Source organism: Microtus pennsylvanicus, chromosome 1 (genome assembly GCF_037038515.1).
Source record: "Microtus pennsylvanicus isolate mMicPen1 chromosome 1, mMicPen1.hap1, whole genome shotgun sequence".
NCBI classification, from domain to species: domain Eukaryota; kingdom Metazoa; phylum Chordata; class Mammalia; order Rodentia; family Cricetidae; genus Microtus; species Microtus pennsylvanicus.
The window spans coordinates 81,860,463-81,878,457 of record NC_134579.1 but is presented as its reverse complement, the minus strand read 5'-3'; the positions used below and the strand labels follow the sequence as shown (position 1 = coordinate 81,878,457).

At 49.5% G+C, this 17,995-nt stretch overlaps 1 protein-coding gene across 1 annotated transcript; it reads left to right on the top strand.

Moving 5' to 3' along the window:
- Window positions 1-107: 107 nt before the first annotated feature.
- On the top strand, window positions 108-17,946 carry Lrrc8e (leucine rich repeat containing 8 VRAC subunit E). Its single transcript, XM_075971023.1, has 3 exons — window positions 108-185; window positions 6,795-6,937; window positions 12,871-17,946. Exons 2-3 carry the CDS (start codon window positions 6,800-6,802, stop codon window positions 15,118-15,120), a joined length of 2,388 nt encoding a protein of 795 aa, XP_075827138.1. The 5' UTR covers window positions 108-185; window positions 6,795-6,799; the 3' UTR covers window positions 15,121-17,946.
- Window positions 17,947-17,995: the final 49 nt, after the last annotated feature.

The following is a 17,995-nucleotide window of genomic DNA, read 5'->3' as shown; positions in this document are numbered from 1 at the left end:
GGGAGCGACTGCAGCGAGGCGGGACCGAGTCATCCCGGGGGCGGGGCGGGGCGGCTCCCGGGCTCCTGGCCCAGCCCGCCCTGACTCACCCTCTCCGGGCCCGCCCGCCCGGGAACTCTGCGGGAGTCCCGGTCGCTCCATTCCCTGGGATCTACAAGTTGGGCCCGGAGTTCCATCCGTGAAAGGTAAGTAGCTGGGGTTGAGGGATTTTGTCCCACGGGAGGAGGTCAACCTGGAACCAGGGAATGACCCAGGGGAGGATTGCTCAGGTGTGGGTGACTCCGTGGCCTGGGCGAGAGCAACCCCAGCCACCCCCCCCACACACACACATTGGGAGTTGAAGCTGGGAGTGGAAGGGGGTGCCTAACCCTCAGCCTGGCCCCAGGAGCTCATGTCCTGGGAACCAGGCAGTCCGGGACCAAGCGAAGCAAGGGAGATCAACAGGCAGGCAACGACTTTGTGAGTCTTGATTTCCACGGCTTGTCCCAACGTGGGATGGTGGAGGTAGTGGAGAAAGATAGAAAGTTTGTCTCAGTGAGAACCCTCGAAGCTGCAGAATCCCAGTCTCAACACCCTGCTTCCTGAGGTTCTTAGACTTCAAGATTCCAAAAGCCCCTACAAGTCCCAGCAAAGGAAGCTTGGGAAAGTACTAGCCTAGACGTCCATAGCTCCGTGCCCCGCCTCCGCCCCCAGACTTGCCACTAGGGGTGACTTTTCCTTACCTCAGTAACTCCCTTGTAAAAAGAGTAGGGATTGAACTTTGACTTTGTTTATGTGTTTAATTTTCTTACTTTATATTTTGTATGTATGTGTGTGTGTGTACACATGCCATGGCACTCTGGTAGAGGTCAGAGGACAGTTTGTCGCAGTTGGTTCTCTCCTCTGCCTTACAGCCCCTGAGACTGAGCTTACATCTTCTGGCTTGGAGGCAGGGATCTTTGCCCAATGAGCCATCACAGCAGCCCTGCGATTTGGGTTTGGGTTTTTTGTTGTTGTTTTTCATATTTGTTTGTTTGAGACAAGGTCTTTTGGCACAGGCTTGCCTCTAACAAGCTCGCCACGCATCTTAGACTGACCTTGATGTGTTGGTCCTCCTGCCTCTATCCTGAGGAGGATTACAGGGATGTGTACTGCCATTCCAGGTTTTATGTGGTGCTGGGACTTGAACCCAGGGCCTGAGCCATAACTCTGACAACTGAGCCATATCCCTCCTTCTGACTTTGTACTCTAAAGGTTAACACACTTTGCCATTCCTTTCTTGCCCCTTAGCGTGATATGAAGTTGGGGAGGCTGAACAAGGTTGGAGCATCCTCCGTTTCCATCAGAAGCAGGGCATAGGTGTGGGGAGGAGTTTGCAAGCTCCTCCCAAGCCTGGCCTTCTGGGACACCCCTCTTGGGTGTGGGTGTGTATAGGGACCAAAGATTGACTTGGGATGTCCTCCTCAGTGGTTTTATTTTTTTGAGCCGTTTCTCACTGAACCTGAAGCTCATGACTTTGGCTAGACTATCTCGCCAATGATGCTCAGGGATCTACCTGATTGACCCCACTGTGCTGGGCTATGGATCCAGGCTGCCCTGCTGGGAATATCACGCGGGTCCTCACAGCCGTGTATTAAGCTCTTTCCTAACTGAGCCACTGGGTGCTTTCACTGGATGGAACAGAGTAGGTGTCATCAAACAGGAGGTGAGCATTGGCTAGACAGACTCAGCTGATACTTGTAACAGTGAAATCTTCATGGGTTGTGTTCATTCTCTAAGAGAAAGGTCTCTACACTTATATTTCCAAAATATGGATGACCTTCAGCGTTAGGCTGGACATGGCGGCACACTGCTGTAATCCCAGCACTTAAGAGGCTGAGAAAGGGGGATTGGAATTTTGGGTTCATCTTGGGCTACACAGCCAGCACAAGGATAGCCTGGACTACATAGCAAGAACTTGTCTTAAAAAAAATGATGAGGGGCCGGGCGGTGGTGGCGCACGCCTTTAATCCCAGCACTTGGGAGGCAGAGGCAGGCGGATCTCTGTGAGTTCAGTTCCAGGACAGGCTCCAAAACCACAGAGAAACCCTGTCTCGAAAAACCAAATAATAGGGCTGGAGAGATGGCTCAGTGGTTAAGAGCATTGCCTGCTCTTCCAAAGGTCCTGAGTTCAATTCCCAGCAACCACATGGTGGCTCACAACCATCTGTAATGAGGTCTGGTGCCCTCTTCTGGCCTGCAGGCATACACACAGACAGAACATTGTATACATAATAAATAAATAGATATTAAAAAAAAGAAAAACCAAATAATAATAATAATAATGAGGGGTGGTACAGCCAGTAACCCCAGCCCTTGGGAGACCAAGCAGGATCAGGAGGTCATCATCACTCACCCACCACATAGCTAGTTCAAGGACAGTCTGGGTCACGCAAAACCCTGATGTAAAAAAAAAAAAAAGACTTTGATGTTAGTCAGGCGGTGGTGGCACACGCCTTTAATCCCAGCACTCGGGAGGCAGAGGCAGGCGGATCTCTGTGAGTTCGAGACCAGCCTGGTCTACAGAGCTAGTTCCAGGACAGGCTCCAAAACCACAGAGAAACCCTGTCTCGAAAAACCAAAATAATAATAATAATAATAATAATGAGGAAAGTAGCCCAGTGGGTAAGGTGCTTGCTCTGAAGGCATGAGGACCTGAGTTGAATCTCCAACACCCAGATAAAAGCAGGACACGCTGGTACACATTGGTAACTTTAGTGAATTCCAGGGCTCAATGACTAGCCAGTCCAGCTAAAATGCTGACCCTCAGATTTCAGTAAGAGCCCTTCTCAAAAAGGGGGGGGGGGTGAGGGCAGGTAAGATAACTTAGGTAAGATAGCTTAGCAAGCAAGCGCGAACACCTGACTTTGATAGCCCACATAAGATAGGAGGGGATGGATGCCATGAAGTTGTTCTTGATCTTCACATACTCACACACACAACACACAGTCACACACACAACACACACACCACGCTCACACTAATAAATTAGAGAGCAGTAGACACCTAACACCAACCACTATGCACACACACATGCATACACAACATAAAATAAAAAAAAAACCCTTAAAAACAAAGCAAAAAATCAGCTTTGAGAGCAGCACGAGACATTCTGTCATATAGACTCCCGTGCTATTTTTCTCTACACTTCCCCCAGCTCTGTGAGTCCCTCCTGCTAAGCCCTCCCACCAGCTCTCTTCAGACATAGCAAAAGGGGCCAACCCTGTATCTGCCTGCTAGGATTTAATGGCAGGTTCCAGAAGATGGAGTTTGAGTCATGGAGTCAGACAATGATAATCCCTGTGTCTCCCTCTGATTGTGTCTGTCTATTTTGTGTGTATGTCTTGTTCCTGGGAGCTGGGCAGAGGGCTCCTGTTTTCTGACCTCTGACCTGTGAGAGTGGGTTGGCAGCATTGGGGAACTTGTGAGACTGGTCATGGAAAGTGGAGACAGGGAGTTGGTCCCTGCCTGCATGGGTAGCACCCCTTGAGGAGTGCCTCAGAAAGATCCAATGGGAGCCCAATGTGGGCATTACTATTCCTTGTTTCAGAATGTCACCCCGGATATCAGTAAGATGCTCTGAGTTCATTTTCTTTTAAGATTTTATTTTTATTTGTGTGTTGTGTGCGCGACAGGGGTTGTTGTGCACTGAGTATTCTAGGAGGCCAGGAGAGGATGTTGGGTGGCTGGAGGCTCTAGAGCTGGAATTACAAGGGGCGGTGAGCACTGTGGGAGCTGAGAATCGAACTCTGGTCCTCTACAAGAGCAGTGTGTGCTCTTAGCTGCCGAGCCTTCTCTCTCTTCCCTCTGGGCCATCATCTCTATCAAACGATGGAAATTGGGATTTTTTCCCCCTCCAGTCATGGAGACTCTCTTGCAAAACTCAACATTAAGCTACTACCCCAGGCTAAGGGGATTTTTTAAAAAGCCTTTTTGCAACACGATTTCCTGTAGCCCAGGCTGGCCTGGAGTGCCCTATGTAGCTGAGGATAACTTTGAACTCTGATCCTCCTACCTCAGACCTCCGAGAGCTGAGGTTACAGGCATGTGCCAGTCTGCCTAGTTATGTGGTGCTAGAGACTAAATCCAGAGAACTGTACTTGCCACACAAGTGCCCCCTACCAACTGAGCCATCTCCCCAGCCTGAGGGTTTTTTGTTGTTGTTGTTGTTGTTTTCTTGTTTTTTGAGACAGGGTTTCTCTGTGGCTTTGGAGCCTGTCCTGGAACTAGCTCTGTAGACCAGGCTGGTCTCGAACTCACAGAGATCCGCCTGCCTCTGCCTCCCGAGTGCTGGGATTAAAGGTGTGCGCCACCATCGCCCGGCTGGCTTTTTTTTTTAAGAGCTTTTTTTCTTAGGACTAGGGAGTGTTTGGTGAGCATACAGGACCAACCGTCATATAAAGGATCTTGTTCTTTGGTCACTTCCTTGCATGTACCTGATTCAGGATGAATTAGTATAAGAAACCTTGAGCCGGGCGGTGGTGGAGGTGCACGCCTTTAATCGCAGCACTTGGGAGGCAGAGGCAGGCGGATCTCTGTGAGTTCGAGACCAGCCTGGTCTACAGAGCTAGTTCCAGGACAGACTCCAAAGCTACACAGAGAAACCCTGTCTTGGAAGAAAAAAAAAAGAGAGGAAAAAAAAAGAAACTTTAATACCTGCTCCCTTTCCCACAGACCCTTCTACTATATAGAAATTGCTACCTCAGGGCTGGAGAGATGGCTCAGTGGTTAAGAGCATTGCCTGCTCTTCCAGAGGTCCTGAGTTCAATTCCCAGCAACCACATGGTGGCTCACAACCATCTGTAATGAGGTCTAGTGCCTTCTTCTGACCTGCAGGCATACACACAGACAGGACATTGTATATATAATGAATAAATAAATAAGTAAATAAATAAATAAATAGAAATTGCTACCCCAGAGTGGTGAAGGGGTCTGATTGTTGTGCAATACCTGTCTCTCAGCCTAGTGAGTAGGCTCTCAGCCCCTATCTTGACTTCACTTGCTACAAACCCTTGGGAGAAACAGAGGCAGACACAGGAGATGTAGATGTGTCCGAACAGTTGGTTGGTGACACAGATATCCCAATTTTGGCCAGAGCCACAAGTGAACAGGACAAAGGGCTCCTAGGATGCTGTTGACTTTGTTTCTCTCTCTGTCCTCCATCTCTCTCAAGTGTGCATGTGCGTGCGTGTGTGCGTGCGTGTGTATGTGCGTGTGTGTGTGTGTGTAGAGGCACCTTCAGTCATGTGCTTTCCTTTGTCTCTCCACCTTATTTGAGACGGAGTCTCCCTCTGAACCTGAGACTTGCCAGTTAGGCTGGCTGCCAGTGAGGCCCATGGATCCACCTGTCTCTATCTCCTTGGCACTGGGAGTACACACATGCACCGCTCTGGCTTCTCATGGCTGTCAGGATCACACGGATGTTCTCATGGCTGCGTGACAAGCTCTTTATCTACTGAGCCAGTTTGCCAGCCTGTTGTTTTTGTTTCGTTGCACTGAGATAGGGTCTCTTTCTGTAACGCAAATGCTGGCCTCAAACTCCAAATCCTCCTGTTTTAGGATTACAGTGCTGGCTGGCCACCATACCTGGCTTCCCAGGAACTTGTTTAAGATAAAGGATAGAGGGGTCCGCGATACAGCTCAGGGGGAAGGCGCTTGCCACCAAGCCTGATGATCTGGGTTCCACACCAAAGCCCCACATGATGGCAGGAGAGAACTGACTGCTGTGGTTCCTCTGACCTCCAGACCCACACCGTTGCACGTGTACACACACACACACACACACACACACACACACACTCACTCACTCACTCACTCACAGAAAGGCTTGGATGCTGGCAGGGGTGGGCTGCCTAGAGACCCCACTTTTTGCTTTCCCCTCTGCCCTGAGCAAGTAGCTGACTTCCTAGAAGAGTGATGTCCTCGCTTGCATCCTACACCCCCGTGTGACTTAGGCCTGGCCTTTGCAATAATGATACCTTAGTAGAAAAGGAAACCAGAGATAGACAGAGTGGGCTGGCAGCCCTGGAGCCTGGCAGTCCAGCCCCGTGCCAGGCTCCAGTCATAGGTGTCACCCTGAGAGGTTTTCAGTTTTTGGGATCCTCCTGCTTCAGACATTCCAACACACTCCTCCATTTCAGGGCCCAGGTTTCTACTTCTCAGATTCTGAGCTCTGGTCCCTATCTGAACACTCAGGTGTCTTGGCACATGCCTCCAGGGCTCAGTAGCCTTCAGCCTGGCCACACCCTAACCCCTAAGGCCCTTAACTAGAGCACAGCCACGCTCCAGCTTGCTTTTCCCCAGCCGGCTTTTCTGGTTGGGGATTGGAGGTGGCGCCCAGAGCACCCCTGTCAGGGGGGCACACCCCGGAAGTCTTGAGCCCAGGGACACTTGGTGTCAGGGTGGAGGTAAGGGGGCAGCTGGAGAGTAAAGGAATTCCACAGTGAATGTCACAGGCTTCCTCCTGCAGAGGTGGGTGGCTCCAGGAGGAGGCTGGAGACAGCTGCCCTGTGTTTTCACTCGTGAGTTCAGAGAGCGCAGGCAGAGCAAGTAGGGGCTTTTGGGAGGAGGAAGAGCTGTGAGGCTGGGAAGGAGGTGAGTTCTGAAGGAAGGGACAAGAGGGGGGAAGGGAGCATATATAGATTCTAGAAAGTTCTGGCAGAGCTGAGAGTGTATTGGGAACACTGCCCTGTGTCTGGCCTTTCTGGGGTTTCTCCTACCAGGCATAGCCTTGCTCTTACCATGTCTCAAACCCTCTTGTCTCCTGACTCCTATAGGCAGGATGATCCCAGTGGCGGAGTTCAAGCAGTTCACAGAACAGCAGCCTGCATTCAAGGTGCTCAAACCCTGGTGGGATGTATTGGCTGAGTACCTCACTGTGGCTATGCTCATGATTGGAGTCTTCGGGTGCACCCTTCAGGTGAGGAACGAGACAAAAACGGGCAGGGCCGAACAGCTGGCCGTCCTTACCATCAGGACTTTAGGAAGTGCCTTCTTGACAGGGGGTGACATGTGAAGAGGCAGGGCAGGGCAGGGCCGCACGGTGGCACTGAGCTAGGCAGGAGTCAGGGCCGACAGGGAAAGGGGATGAAGGATCAGGGTTTCGCTGTGGACATATTCGTGGCCATTCTAATGACTGGGGTCTTGGGTTGCTCTTTCCAGGTGAGGGGTGAGGCCAGAGAGTGGTGAGGATGTGAAGGAGTGGCACCACACCTTGGTAACACTCCTTATGTATTTTCTTTTATTATGTGTATGTGTGTTTACTTGCGTGTATGTATGTGTACCATATGTATGTGTGGTACCCATGGAGGTCAGAAGAGTGTGTTAGGTTTCTTTGAAACTAAAATTATGGATGAGAGGTTTTTGGGTTTTTTTGGAGGGTGGGGTGGGGGAGGAGGGATTGAGGCAGGGTTTCTCTGTGTAGTCCTGACTCTCCTGGAACTAGCTCTGTAGACCAGGTTGACCTCAAGCCCACCGAGATCTGCCTGCCTCTGCCACCCAAGTGCTGGGATTAAAGGCGTGCACCACTGACTTTTTTTTTTTCTGGGTTCAAGTGTTCTCAGCCACTCTGTATCCCCTTCTGCCATGAAGGCACTGGGCTTCTCTGTGGTGCTACTCCTGACTACTCCTGACCAGGTGAAGGGCAGGACCATAAGGGGGCATGGTCTTACATGGCAATGCTTATGATTGGGGTGGGGGAGGTGTCTTCAACTGACTATACAGATGGGTAAGGTCCCACCATGAAGATGAGATAGGAAGTGTCTTCCACTGCACCCTCCAGGGAAAGAGTCACTCTCTAAAGGGGTAGGATTAATACTTGAAGTCCTGAAGCCTTCAAGTCACCCAAGAAGAGGGAGAAAGAGGCTGGGTGTCTTGGTGAGTGCCTATAACCCTAGTTACTCTGTAGGCCAAGGCAGGAGGATCACAAATTTGAGACCAGTTTAGACATCTTTGCAAGACTGTCTCTCAAAATTAAAATTAAGGTCAGGAGCAGGAGAGATGGCTCAGAGGTTGAGAGCACTGGCTGCTCTTCCAGAGGTCCTGAGTTCAATTCCCAGCAACAACATGGTGGCTCACAAACATCTGTAATGAGATCTGGCGCCCTCTTCTGGCCTGCTGGCATACATGGAGGCAGAATGTTGTATACATAATAAATAAATCTTTAAAAAAATAAAATTAAGGGGGCTGGAGAGATGGCTCAGCAGTTAAGAGCATTGCCTGTTCTTCCAAAGGTCCTGAGTTCAATTCCCAGCAACCACATGGTGGCTCACAACCATCTGAAATGAGGTCTGGTGTCCTCTTCTGGCCTTCAGGCATACACGCAGAAAGAATGTTGTATACATAATAAATAAATCTTTAAAAAAATTAAATTAAATTAAGGTCAGGTGTGGCAGTGGACACCTGGATTTCTAGCACAGAGGATGAGTTGGGCTCAGGAGTCCCAGGTCTATTAGGCCACACAGTGAGACCCCATCTCTAAAATACAATAAATACATAGAAAAGGAGAAAAATATCAGTATTAGATCACTCACCTAGCTTACATGAGAACCTAAGTGTAGTAATAAGGGCGGCGGCGGCTGGGCTGCGTCCCCAATACCCCAGCCGCCCGGCTCCGGCTAGCTTATGGCCCGAAATAATTACACGGACACTGTATTCTTTTAAACACTGCTCTGGCCCATTTCTAATAATCTATGTAGCGCCCCTAGGTGCGCTTACCGGGAAGATTCTAGCCTAAGTCCATCCTGGGTCGGAGCTGGGGCATGGTGTGCGTCTTCCCTGGAGCAGGTAGCATGGCGTCTCTCTTGCGTCTGCTCCCGAGAGGAGAGCTGTCGAGTCTGACCTCACTTCCTCTTCCTCCCAGCGTTCTGTTCTGTTTACTCCACCCACAGGGCCAAACAGTTTCTTTATTGCTTAACCAATGAAATCAACAGATTGATATGACACTCCCACATCACTTCCCCTTTTTCTGTTTAAACAAAAAAAGGAAGGCTTTAACCTTAACATAGCAAAATTACATATAACAAAACAGTTATAAGTAAAAGTTACATCAGAAACATTTATACATATAACAAAATTGACCTTAAATCTCTATCAATGCAAATTATTCATACCTATATCATTTCCCCCTTTAAATGTAAAAGAACATTTATAAACAATATTTTGGGAACATGGGCGCAGTTTTTTCTCTCCAAACTGCTTCCTGCTGAATGGGGGCGTCGTTAATGATTTTAGGGTGTAACCTGTGTGCCAGGTTTATCTCAGTTGGCAGTTGAGCAAGGCAATTTTCTGAAGATGTTCACAGCAACCCTTCAGGAGGACGTGGTCCATCATACCAAATCGGAATAGAAGAAATCCATAGATTCTCATCCTCTGTGAAAACAAAAGAAGACTCTCTCCAAAGCATCATATCCTTAGACCCAAATTCTGAAATCATACCCTCATGATATCCGTTCTGGTTCCACTTGGCAGCCCATATAATGAAATGTCTCTCTGTACTTAGCTCCTTCACAGTCAAAAATTTTAAAGAAAACACAATGTACATAATCCAGACTCTCTGTGAATTTTCCATCTTTACGCGGCTTATTTTTATTTATATCTATAACTATCTGTACTCTGTCTCTTTAAAGACTTTACTTTTACTTTTTTCTTTTTAAACCATTAACTTTATTCTCTATATTCTTTTTCTTCTCTCTCCCAAGCCAACGTACATTTATCCAACAGTGTGACTCATTTAGTAGTCTGAATCTGTCCTATTGTGAATCTGTAATTTTTTACTATCCAGGAGCAGTTTTGATTTGCGCCTTTAAATCATTAGGCGCTTAAGAATCTAAGCTGAGACATTCCTAGGTTAAGGTTTTGTTTTTTGAGCGCATATCTTTGACCTGGAATAACCCTGTAGACCAGGCTGTCTTTGAACTCTCAGAGATCCGCCTGTCTCTGCCTCCCAGGCATTGGGATTAAAGGTGTTTGCTACTATACCTTGAACTCACAGAGATCTGTTTGTCTCTGCCTTTTAGGCACTGGGATTAAAGGCGTGTGCTACCACACCTTGAAGTCACAGAGGTCTATCTCCCTCTGCCTCCCAAGTGTTGGGATTAAAGGTGTGTACACACACACACAACAACTCTCTTCCTTTTTTTGTTTTTTGCTTTAAGAACTTCAACTTTCAGCTTGCATATATTTTAACACACTTTAAACCATTCAGAAATTTTCTCTGTCTTTGAATCTCTCTTTACTGTATATCTCTCTTTTTCTGACCACAAGAGCCTTTAATTTACCAAGCAATATCAGTAGGACTAAAGGTGTGGCTTTGACAGCTGGATCCTTAGCTTTCCAGCCTCATGGCTGATATACAGGCTGTAGCCACATTTATAGCATTTCAAGGTCCCTGCCAGCCAGCGAGCTACAACAGACAACACTCAAATCCTCTCTCGGTAGCCAGCCTTCCTGCCTCAAACAGTCAGAGTTTGCCCTGGCAGGATGGCCCAGAAAGCCAGCATTTTTAAATGGCGCAGCTTTTTTCCTGCTACGGCTGAAAACCGAAAAGCATGTGTTCAGCTTTTCATCAACACCGTTTAAGTGTTTCGTGGCAGGACCTCTTAATGAGCTGCAGGGTTTTGCAGCTAAAGCTGAGTCAGGAAGCCTCTTGGGGCTACCAGGTAGGAGCGGCACTCAGCACTTTAATTCTGAGACTGAGCATGCAGCACAGAAATTCTTTTCATCAAAGTTACATCCAAATCTGACACGCAGAGCACTGCGCAGTCTGAAAACACGTCCCTGTATGGCGGCAGGAATCCGCCATGCTCTTCCGCCTGCCTAAGCCTGATTCTGCCTTCTGCCCAGGAGCAGGCGGGGAGCTCTGAGTCATCGTCACGGTCTCAGAGCACTCTCCTTCCGATCCCAAGCAGGAACACAAACATAAAGCCAGAGTTTGCACTGGCGGCACAGCCCCAGGAAGCAGCGCTTTAAGATAACGCAGCTTTTTTTTCTGCTGCTGTTGCCAAATCAGGAAATCTCTCTACAGCACGCCACCAACAAACAGCAAAAATCTGTGTTAAACTCTCTCTCCCTTATTTTTAAGCCTTCTCAAGTTTTTTGTGGACTCAGTTAGCCACACAAAAGTGATGTGGGAGTGTCATATCAATCTGTTGATTTCATTGGTTAAGCAATAAAGAAACTGTTTGGCCCTGTGGGTGGAGTAAACAGAACAGAACGCTGGGAGGAAGAGGAAGTGAGGTCAGACTCGACAGCTCTCCTCTCGGGAGCAGACGCAAGAGAGACGCCATGCTACCTGCTCCAGGGAAGACGCACACCATGCCCCAGCTCCGACCCAGGATGGACTTAGGCTAGAATCTTCCCGGTAAGCGCACCTAGGGGCGCTACATAGATTATTAGAAATGGGCCAGAGCAGTGTTTAAAAGAATACAGTGTCCGTGTAATTATTTCGGGCCATAAGCTAGCCGGAGCCGGGCGGCTGGGGTATTGGGGACGCAGCCCAGCCGCCGCCGCCCTTATTACTACACCTAAGCGCATAAAAAATATCACCAATGAAATAAGAGACACAAACAAGAGGGAGCCAGTGCCAAAGCCCACACACAGACCGATTCTGAGTGCTACTACCTTCCTTGCCTCTGTTCCCACAAGCAGTGCTACTAAAGTCTACAGTAATCTTAGGGTTTCCCCATTGTCACACTTTTTTTCTTTCTTGTGGCAATGGGGACAGAAGTCACGGCTTCCGATGCTACACAAGGTTCTGCAGAGCCAAAGGCCCAGCCCCTCACTGGGGGATTCTAGGCCAGAGCTCTACCACTGAGCTGATCCTGCCTACTTTCTCCCTTGGACCAGCGTCTACTGAAGATGTCTAGAAGTTGTGCCCACTCTGTAGCCCAGGCCTCAGCTTCCCAGAAATTAGAACTATAGGCTAGCATCACCAGGCCCAACTTGTTTTTCTTGTGGGTGGAATTTTGTTATTAATAAGACCTTAAAATTTCTTTATTTGGTTTTTCTGAGACAGGATTTCTCTGTGTAGCCCTGGCTGTCCTGGGACTCACTTTCTAGTCAGGCTGGTCTCAAACTCAGAGATCCGCCTGCTTCTGCCTCCTGAGTGCTGGGATTAAAGGTGTGCACCACCATGTCCTGCTTTAGAACTTAAGAGAAAAATAGATAGATGAACTTCTGATTCTTCCCAAGTACTGGTATTACATATGTGCACACAATACTCAGTTTACACAGTGTGGAATATGGGACGCCGGGGCTTCATCATGCTAAGCAAGCACTAACAACTAAGGTATATTTCCACCCTAAATGTCTCCTTTCGGGGAAGATATAGTCCTGCTCATAACTCCACTATGCTTACCTGTGTAAAGATCCTACTTCCAAGAGGTCACAGGGACTAGGGGTTGGGATTTTGTTTCTTTTTTGTGGGACCACAATTCAACACACATACACCCTCGCACTCTTTTTTTTCTTTTTTTGAGACACAGTGTCTTATATCCTAGGCTGACCTTGAACTTACTGTGAAGCCAAGAATGACCTTAAGCTCCCCATTCTCCTGCTCCCATCTTGTGTGTGCTAGGATTATGGATATGTGACACCAAGCCCAGTTTATGCATTGGTGAGAATCAAAACTGCTGTGTACCAGGGCAGGCCCTCTACCAACTTAGCTATCCCCCCCCACACACACACACCCTCCAGTATCCTTTGCAGATGAAGGCTGATGCTGAGGTTTGACAGCTCTTCCACAGTCAAACAGCTGAGAGCAGTCTAGGATCATGGTCTCCCACCTCAGCCTGCTTCTCCTCTGTACAATTCCCCAGGCCCTTTATGGTCTCCCAACTCTCTTCTTATCTCCAGGTGACACAGGACAAGATCATCTGCCTGCCCAGCCATGAACCCCGAGAGAACTTATCAGAGGCTCCTTGTCAGCAGCTCTTACCTCGAGGGGTCTCTGAGCAGATGGGGGGCCTCCGAGAACTGAGTGGCCTCAAAAACAACCTCGACCTCCAACAGTACAGCTTTATTAACCAGCTCTGCTATGAGACAGCCCTCCACTGGTATGCCAAGTACTTCCCCTACCTGGTGGTCATCCACACTCTCATCTTCATGGTCTGTACCAGCTTTTGGTTCAAATTCCCCGGCACCAGCTCCAAGATCGAACACTTCATCTCCATCCTGGGCAAGTGTTTTGATTCCCCGTGGACCACTCGGGCTTTGTCGGAGGTGTCTGGGGAGAACCACAAGGGCCCAGCTGCTGGACGGGCCATGGTGTCCACCGTCACCACAACAGGGGCGGGATCGGGAAAGGCGGGTGAAGGCGAGAAGGAGAAAGTGCTGGTAGAGCCTGAGAAAGTGGTGACGGAGCCTCCAGTTGTCACTCTGCTGGACAAGAAGGAGGGCGAGCAAGCTAAGGCCTTGTTTGAGAAGGTCAAGAAGTTCCGCGTGCACGTGGAAGAGGGCGACATCCTCTACTCTATGTATATCCGGCAGACAGTGCTCAAAGTGTGCAAGTTTTTTGCCATCCTGGTTTACAACCTGGTCTATGTTGAGAAAATCAGCTTTCTGGTGTCCTGCAGAGTGGAGACCTCAGAGGTCACAGGATACGCCAGCTTTTGCTGCAACCACACCAAGGCCCACCTCTTCTCTAAGCTGGCCTTCTGCTACATCTCCTTCGTGTGCGTTTACGGCATCACCTGCCTGTACACGCTCTACTGGCTCTTCCATAGGCCCCTCAAAGAGTATTCCTTCCGGTCTGTGCGGGAGGAGACAGGTATGAATGACATCCCGGATGTGAAGAACGACTTCGCCTTCATGCTCCACCTCATTGACCAGTATGACTCCCTCTATTCTAAACGGTTTGCCGTCTTCCTCTCAGAAGTCAGTGAGAGCCGCCTGAAGCAACTCAACCTCAACCACGAGTGGACACCTGAGAAGCTGAGGCAGAAGCTGCAGCGCAACACACGCGGCCGGCTGGAGCTGGCCCTCTGCATGCTCCCTGGACTGCCTGACACGGTCTTTGAGCTCAGTGAGGTGGAAGCCCTCAGACTGGAGGCCATCTGTGACATCTCCTTTCCCCCAGGGCTCTCCCAGCTTGTGAACCTTCAGGAGCTCAGCCTGCTTCACTCGCCAGCCAGGCTGCCCTTCTCTTCACAGATCTTCCTGCGGGATCGCCTGAAAGTGATATATGTCAAGTTTGAGGAGCTGCGAGAGGTGCCCCTCTGGGTGTTTGGACTTCGAGGCTTGGAGGAACTGCATCTGGAAGGGCTCTTCCCCCCAGAAATGGCCCGGGCTGCCACCCTTGAGAGCCTTCGGGAGCTTAAGCAGCTCAAGGTACTGTCTCTGCGTAGCAATGCTGGGAAGGTGCCAGCCAGTGTGACTGACGTGGCCGGACACCTTCAGCGACTCAGCCTGCACAATGATGGGGCTCGCTTGCTTGCCCTCAACAGCCTCAAAAAGCTGGCGGTGCTGCGGGAACTGGAGCTGGTGGCCTGTGGGCTGGAGCGCATCCCCCATGCAGTCTTTAGCTTGGGTGCTCTGCAGGAACTTGACCTCAAGGACAACCACCTTAGGTCTATCGAGGAAATTCTCAGCTTCCAGCACTGTAGGAAGCTGGTCACTCTCAGGCTGTGGCACAACCAGATAGCCTATGTTCCTGAACATGTGAGGAAGCTCCGGGGCCTGGAGCAGCTCTACCTCAGTCACAACAAGCTCGAGACTCTTCCCCCCCAGCTTGGCCAGTGCTTTGGCCTCCGCCTGCTAGACGTGTCCCACAATGGGCTTCGCTCCCTGCCGCCTGAGTTGGGCCTTCTCCAGAGCCTCCAGCATCTAGCGCTCTCCTACAATGCACTAGAGAGCCTGCCTGATGAACTGTTCTTCTGCCAGAAGCTGCGGACATTGCTCTTGGGCTACAACCACCTAACTCACCTTTCACCCCATGTGGCCACCCTCCGGACCCTCAGCCGTCTGGAGCTCAAGGGTAACCGGTTGGAGGCTCTGCCCGAAGAACTTGGTGACTGCAAGGGGCTGAAGAAGTCAGGGCTGTTGGTGGAGGACACCCTTTATGAGGGACTGCCTGCAGAGGTGCGGGAGAAGATGGAGGAGGAATGAGGCCTGGTGGGGGAAAGGACAGTGACGCAGAGGCCTTCAGATCTTTCTGCCCCAGCCTTGTCTTCCAAGGGAGATGTCCCATAGGTGAAGCAGGAGAGGAAAGAAGGTTCGACGTGTCGGCTTTGTGCAGTTCAGACAAGATCCTGGGACTGGTTTGTCTAGGGGAGAAGCAAGAGGTGGTGGATTTGGGGTGTAACCCCACAGGAAAGGATTAACTCGGTCTTAGATTCTTGGACCAAAACCACACCTGCGTCTTTGGCTGGCAGGCTTGTCCTTCCTCTGAACATTCCAGCTTAGTTAGTGTCCTATACAGGAGGGGGGGCATATCCCAGTGGGATTTCCAACCCACCCCAATGACAAATCAGCATACATCCAGAGTTCTGTCCTAAGGAGAGGACACAGCGGTCAGTTCCAAACCTCCTTATCCCAACTTTAATTCCAGGTCTTTATTTCGTAAGTCCTTTGCCGCAGAGATGGGTACTTAGAACAATGGTTCTCACATTTAGCTGTGTAGTAAAATAAGCCGAGGAGCCAGGAAGAAATAAAACATCCTACACCCCACCCCTGAAATACTGACTCAGAATTTTTGGGTGGGGTCCAGGAACCTGCTACTGAATAAGTATGCCAGGTAATTCTGATTCAGGTGGTCCTGAGACTGTATAATAGAATTGTTGACATAAAAGACTGGGCTGGGCTGTAACTCAGTTGGGAGAGCGCTTGCTTAGCGAGCAGGTCTGGGTTCCAGCCCAAGCATTTCATAAACTAGGAGCGGTGGAACATGTCTATATAATATTCTGGAGGTGGAAGGAGGAGGATTGAAGGTTGAAGCCAGCTTGGGAGACATAGCAGAACTTGTCTCCAAAACAACTAAGAATGGGTACTGGAATGTCTACATACAGAGCTCCTTTTCTGGAGTCTTAGAGAACCCCATGAAACCACATTTCCTCAGGAAAATGCTTATTTAATATCATAAAAACTCTGTAAGCAAAGTTAGGCAGTCACAGATCCCCACTAGACTACTGTCTTAGTCAGGGTTTCCGTTGCTGTGATGAAACACCATGACCAAAAAGCAAGTTGGGAGGAAAGGGTTTATTCAGCTTACACCTCCACAGCATCATTGAAGGAAGCCAGGACAGGAACTCAAGCAGGGCAGGCTCCTGGAGACAAGCGCTGATGTAGAGGCCATGGAGGGGTACTGCTAACTGATTTGCTCCTCATGGCTTGCTCAGCCTGCTTTTTTATAGAACTCAGGACCACCAGTCAAGGGAGGGAACCACCCACAGTGGACTGGGCCCTCCCCCATCAATCACTAATTAAGAAAATGCCTTACTGGTGGATATTACAGAGGCAATTTCTCAACTGAGGCTCCTTCCTCTTTGATGACTCTAGTTTGTGTCAAGTTGACATGTAACCAGCTAGTGAAAGTACTATTCATGGGTTTCTTAAGACTGGCTGACTCCAAGTTAAGAGTGACTGCTGGTGGAGTTTTCCTTAGTCCATGCAGGGACTTTCTTTTGGATGCTTCCTGTGCAGTGGAGTATATCCCAGTGGGTGCTTAATAAATGCAAACTGTAATTCTGACCTCTTTGTACAGTTATCTCTAAGCTTTCTATATCTATGACCAACTGATAACACCTATCTATCAAATCAGGGTCTCCTGGGAGGAAAGACATCCAAGGTACTTAAAAAGGGGGTAAAGTAGAGACCTCATCTAATCAAGAGAAATTAGGTGGAGTTTTTCTGCCTACCTTTTTTTGATTTCTAAAGAATCCAATCCCCCTCCCATCCCCCACCAAAAAAAAAAAAGCCGGGTGACGGCGGTGCACGCCTTTAATTCCAGCACTCGGGAGGCAGAGACAGGCAAATCTCCGAGTTCGAGGCCAGCCTGGTCTACAGAGTGAGTTCCAGGAAGGCCAGGGTTACACAAAGAAACCTTGCCTCGAGAAACTCAACCAAACCAAAACAAAGAACCCCATATCGTCTCCTCTGCCTTTATCCTTGAAACTCCAAGTTTGTGTCTGTTCCACCTGTAGGTCATTGCCAGAGGAGTTCCGGTAAGCCTTTTAAGGTCCATCCCAAAGTGTTCATTGTTGCTTTCAGAGTCGTGGCACAGTCTGACCTCCTGGGTTTGGTCAATTGCTGATGTCCCTGTACAATGCAAGCCTCCTCCTGGCCCTAAAAATCTAGAGGCAAAGTGCTCCTTAGTAACCCAGATTGACAGATAGGGAGGTTATCTTAACACCTTTTAAATGATTTAACTCTTTAAGCTGGGCGAGGAGCCCCCTCAGCAGGGCCTGTTTTCAGATACATTGGTTCAAGAGCTGAGCCCAGATTCTCAGGGCGAAGAGTTGGGGATGGGGCGTCTTCAGGTCCCAGGTAGGCACGGTCAGGAAGTCTGGCCTTAGCCTTGATTCTGACACCGAGCTCAGGAATCGCTGGCTCTGGAGTCCCTCTCCTCCACTGACTCTGAAATGGAAAGGGAGCCAGCCCCACAGGTGCCTAATTATGGTAAGGAGGCGACTTCACGCTGCCACCGGGAGGTCAAGCCGCAATTAAGCATCACAGGTCCTAATGAAGGACTGATCGAGATGAAGAAGGCCGTAAAGATGCAGATGCCAGGGAGGGTCAGGGCTGGGAAGAGCTCACAGGAAGTTAACGGAGGCTCGGTGTGAAGAAGAATCCGGGAATAGCTGTGAGCGTGCGCAGTAAAAGCCGCGAGCGTGGCCGGTCTCCCCTTTGTGCATGTATGCGTGCCGTCCTGCCCGCCTTCCGCTTTATTTAAAAAAAAAAAAAAAAAGGAAAAAAAAGAAAAAAAGAAAAACTCGTGGTTCTCGAAATGCGCCTCTCTCCAAAAAAAAGGGGGGGGGGTTGCTGG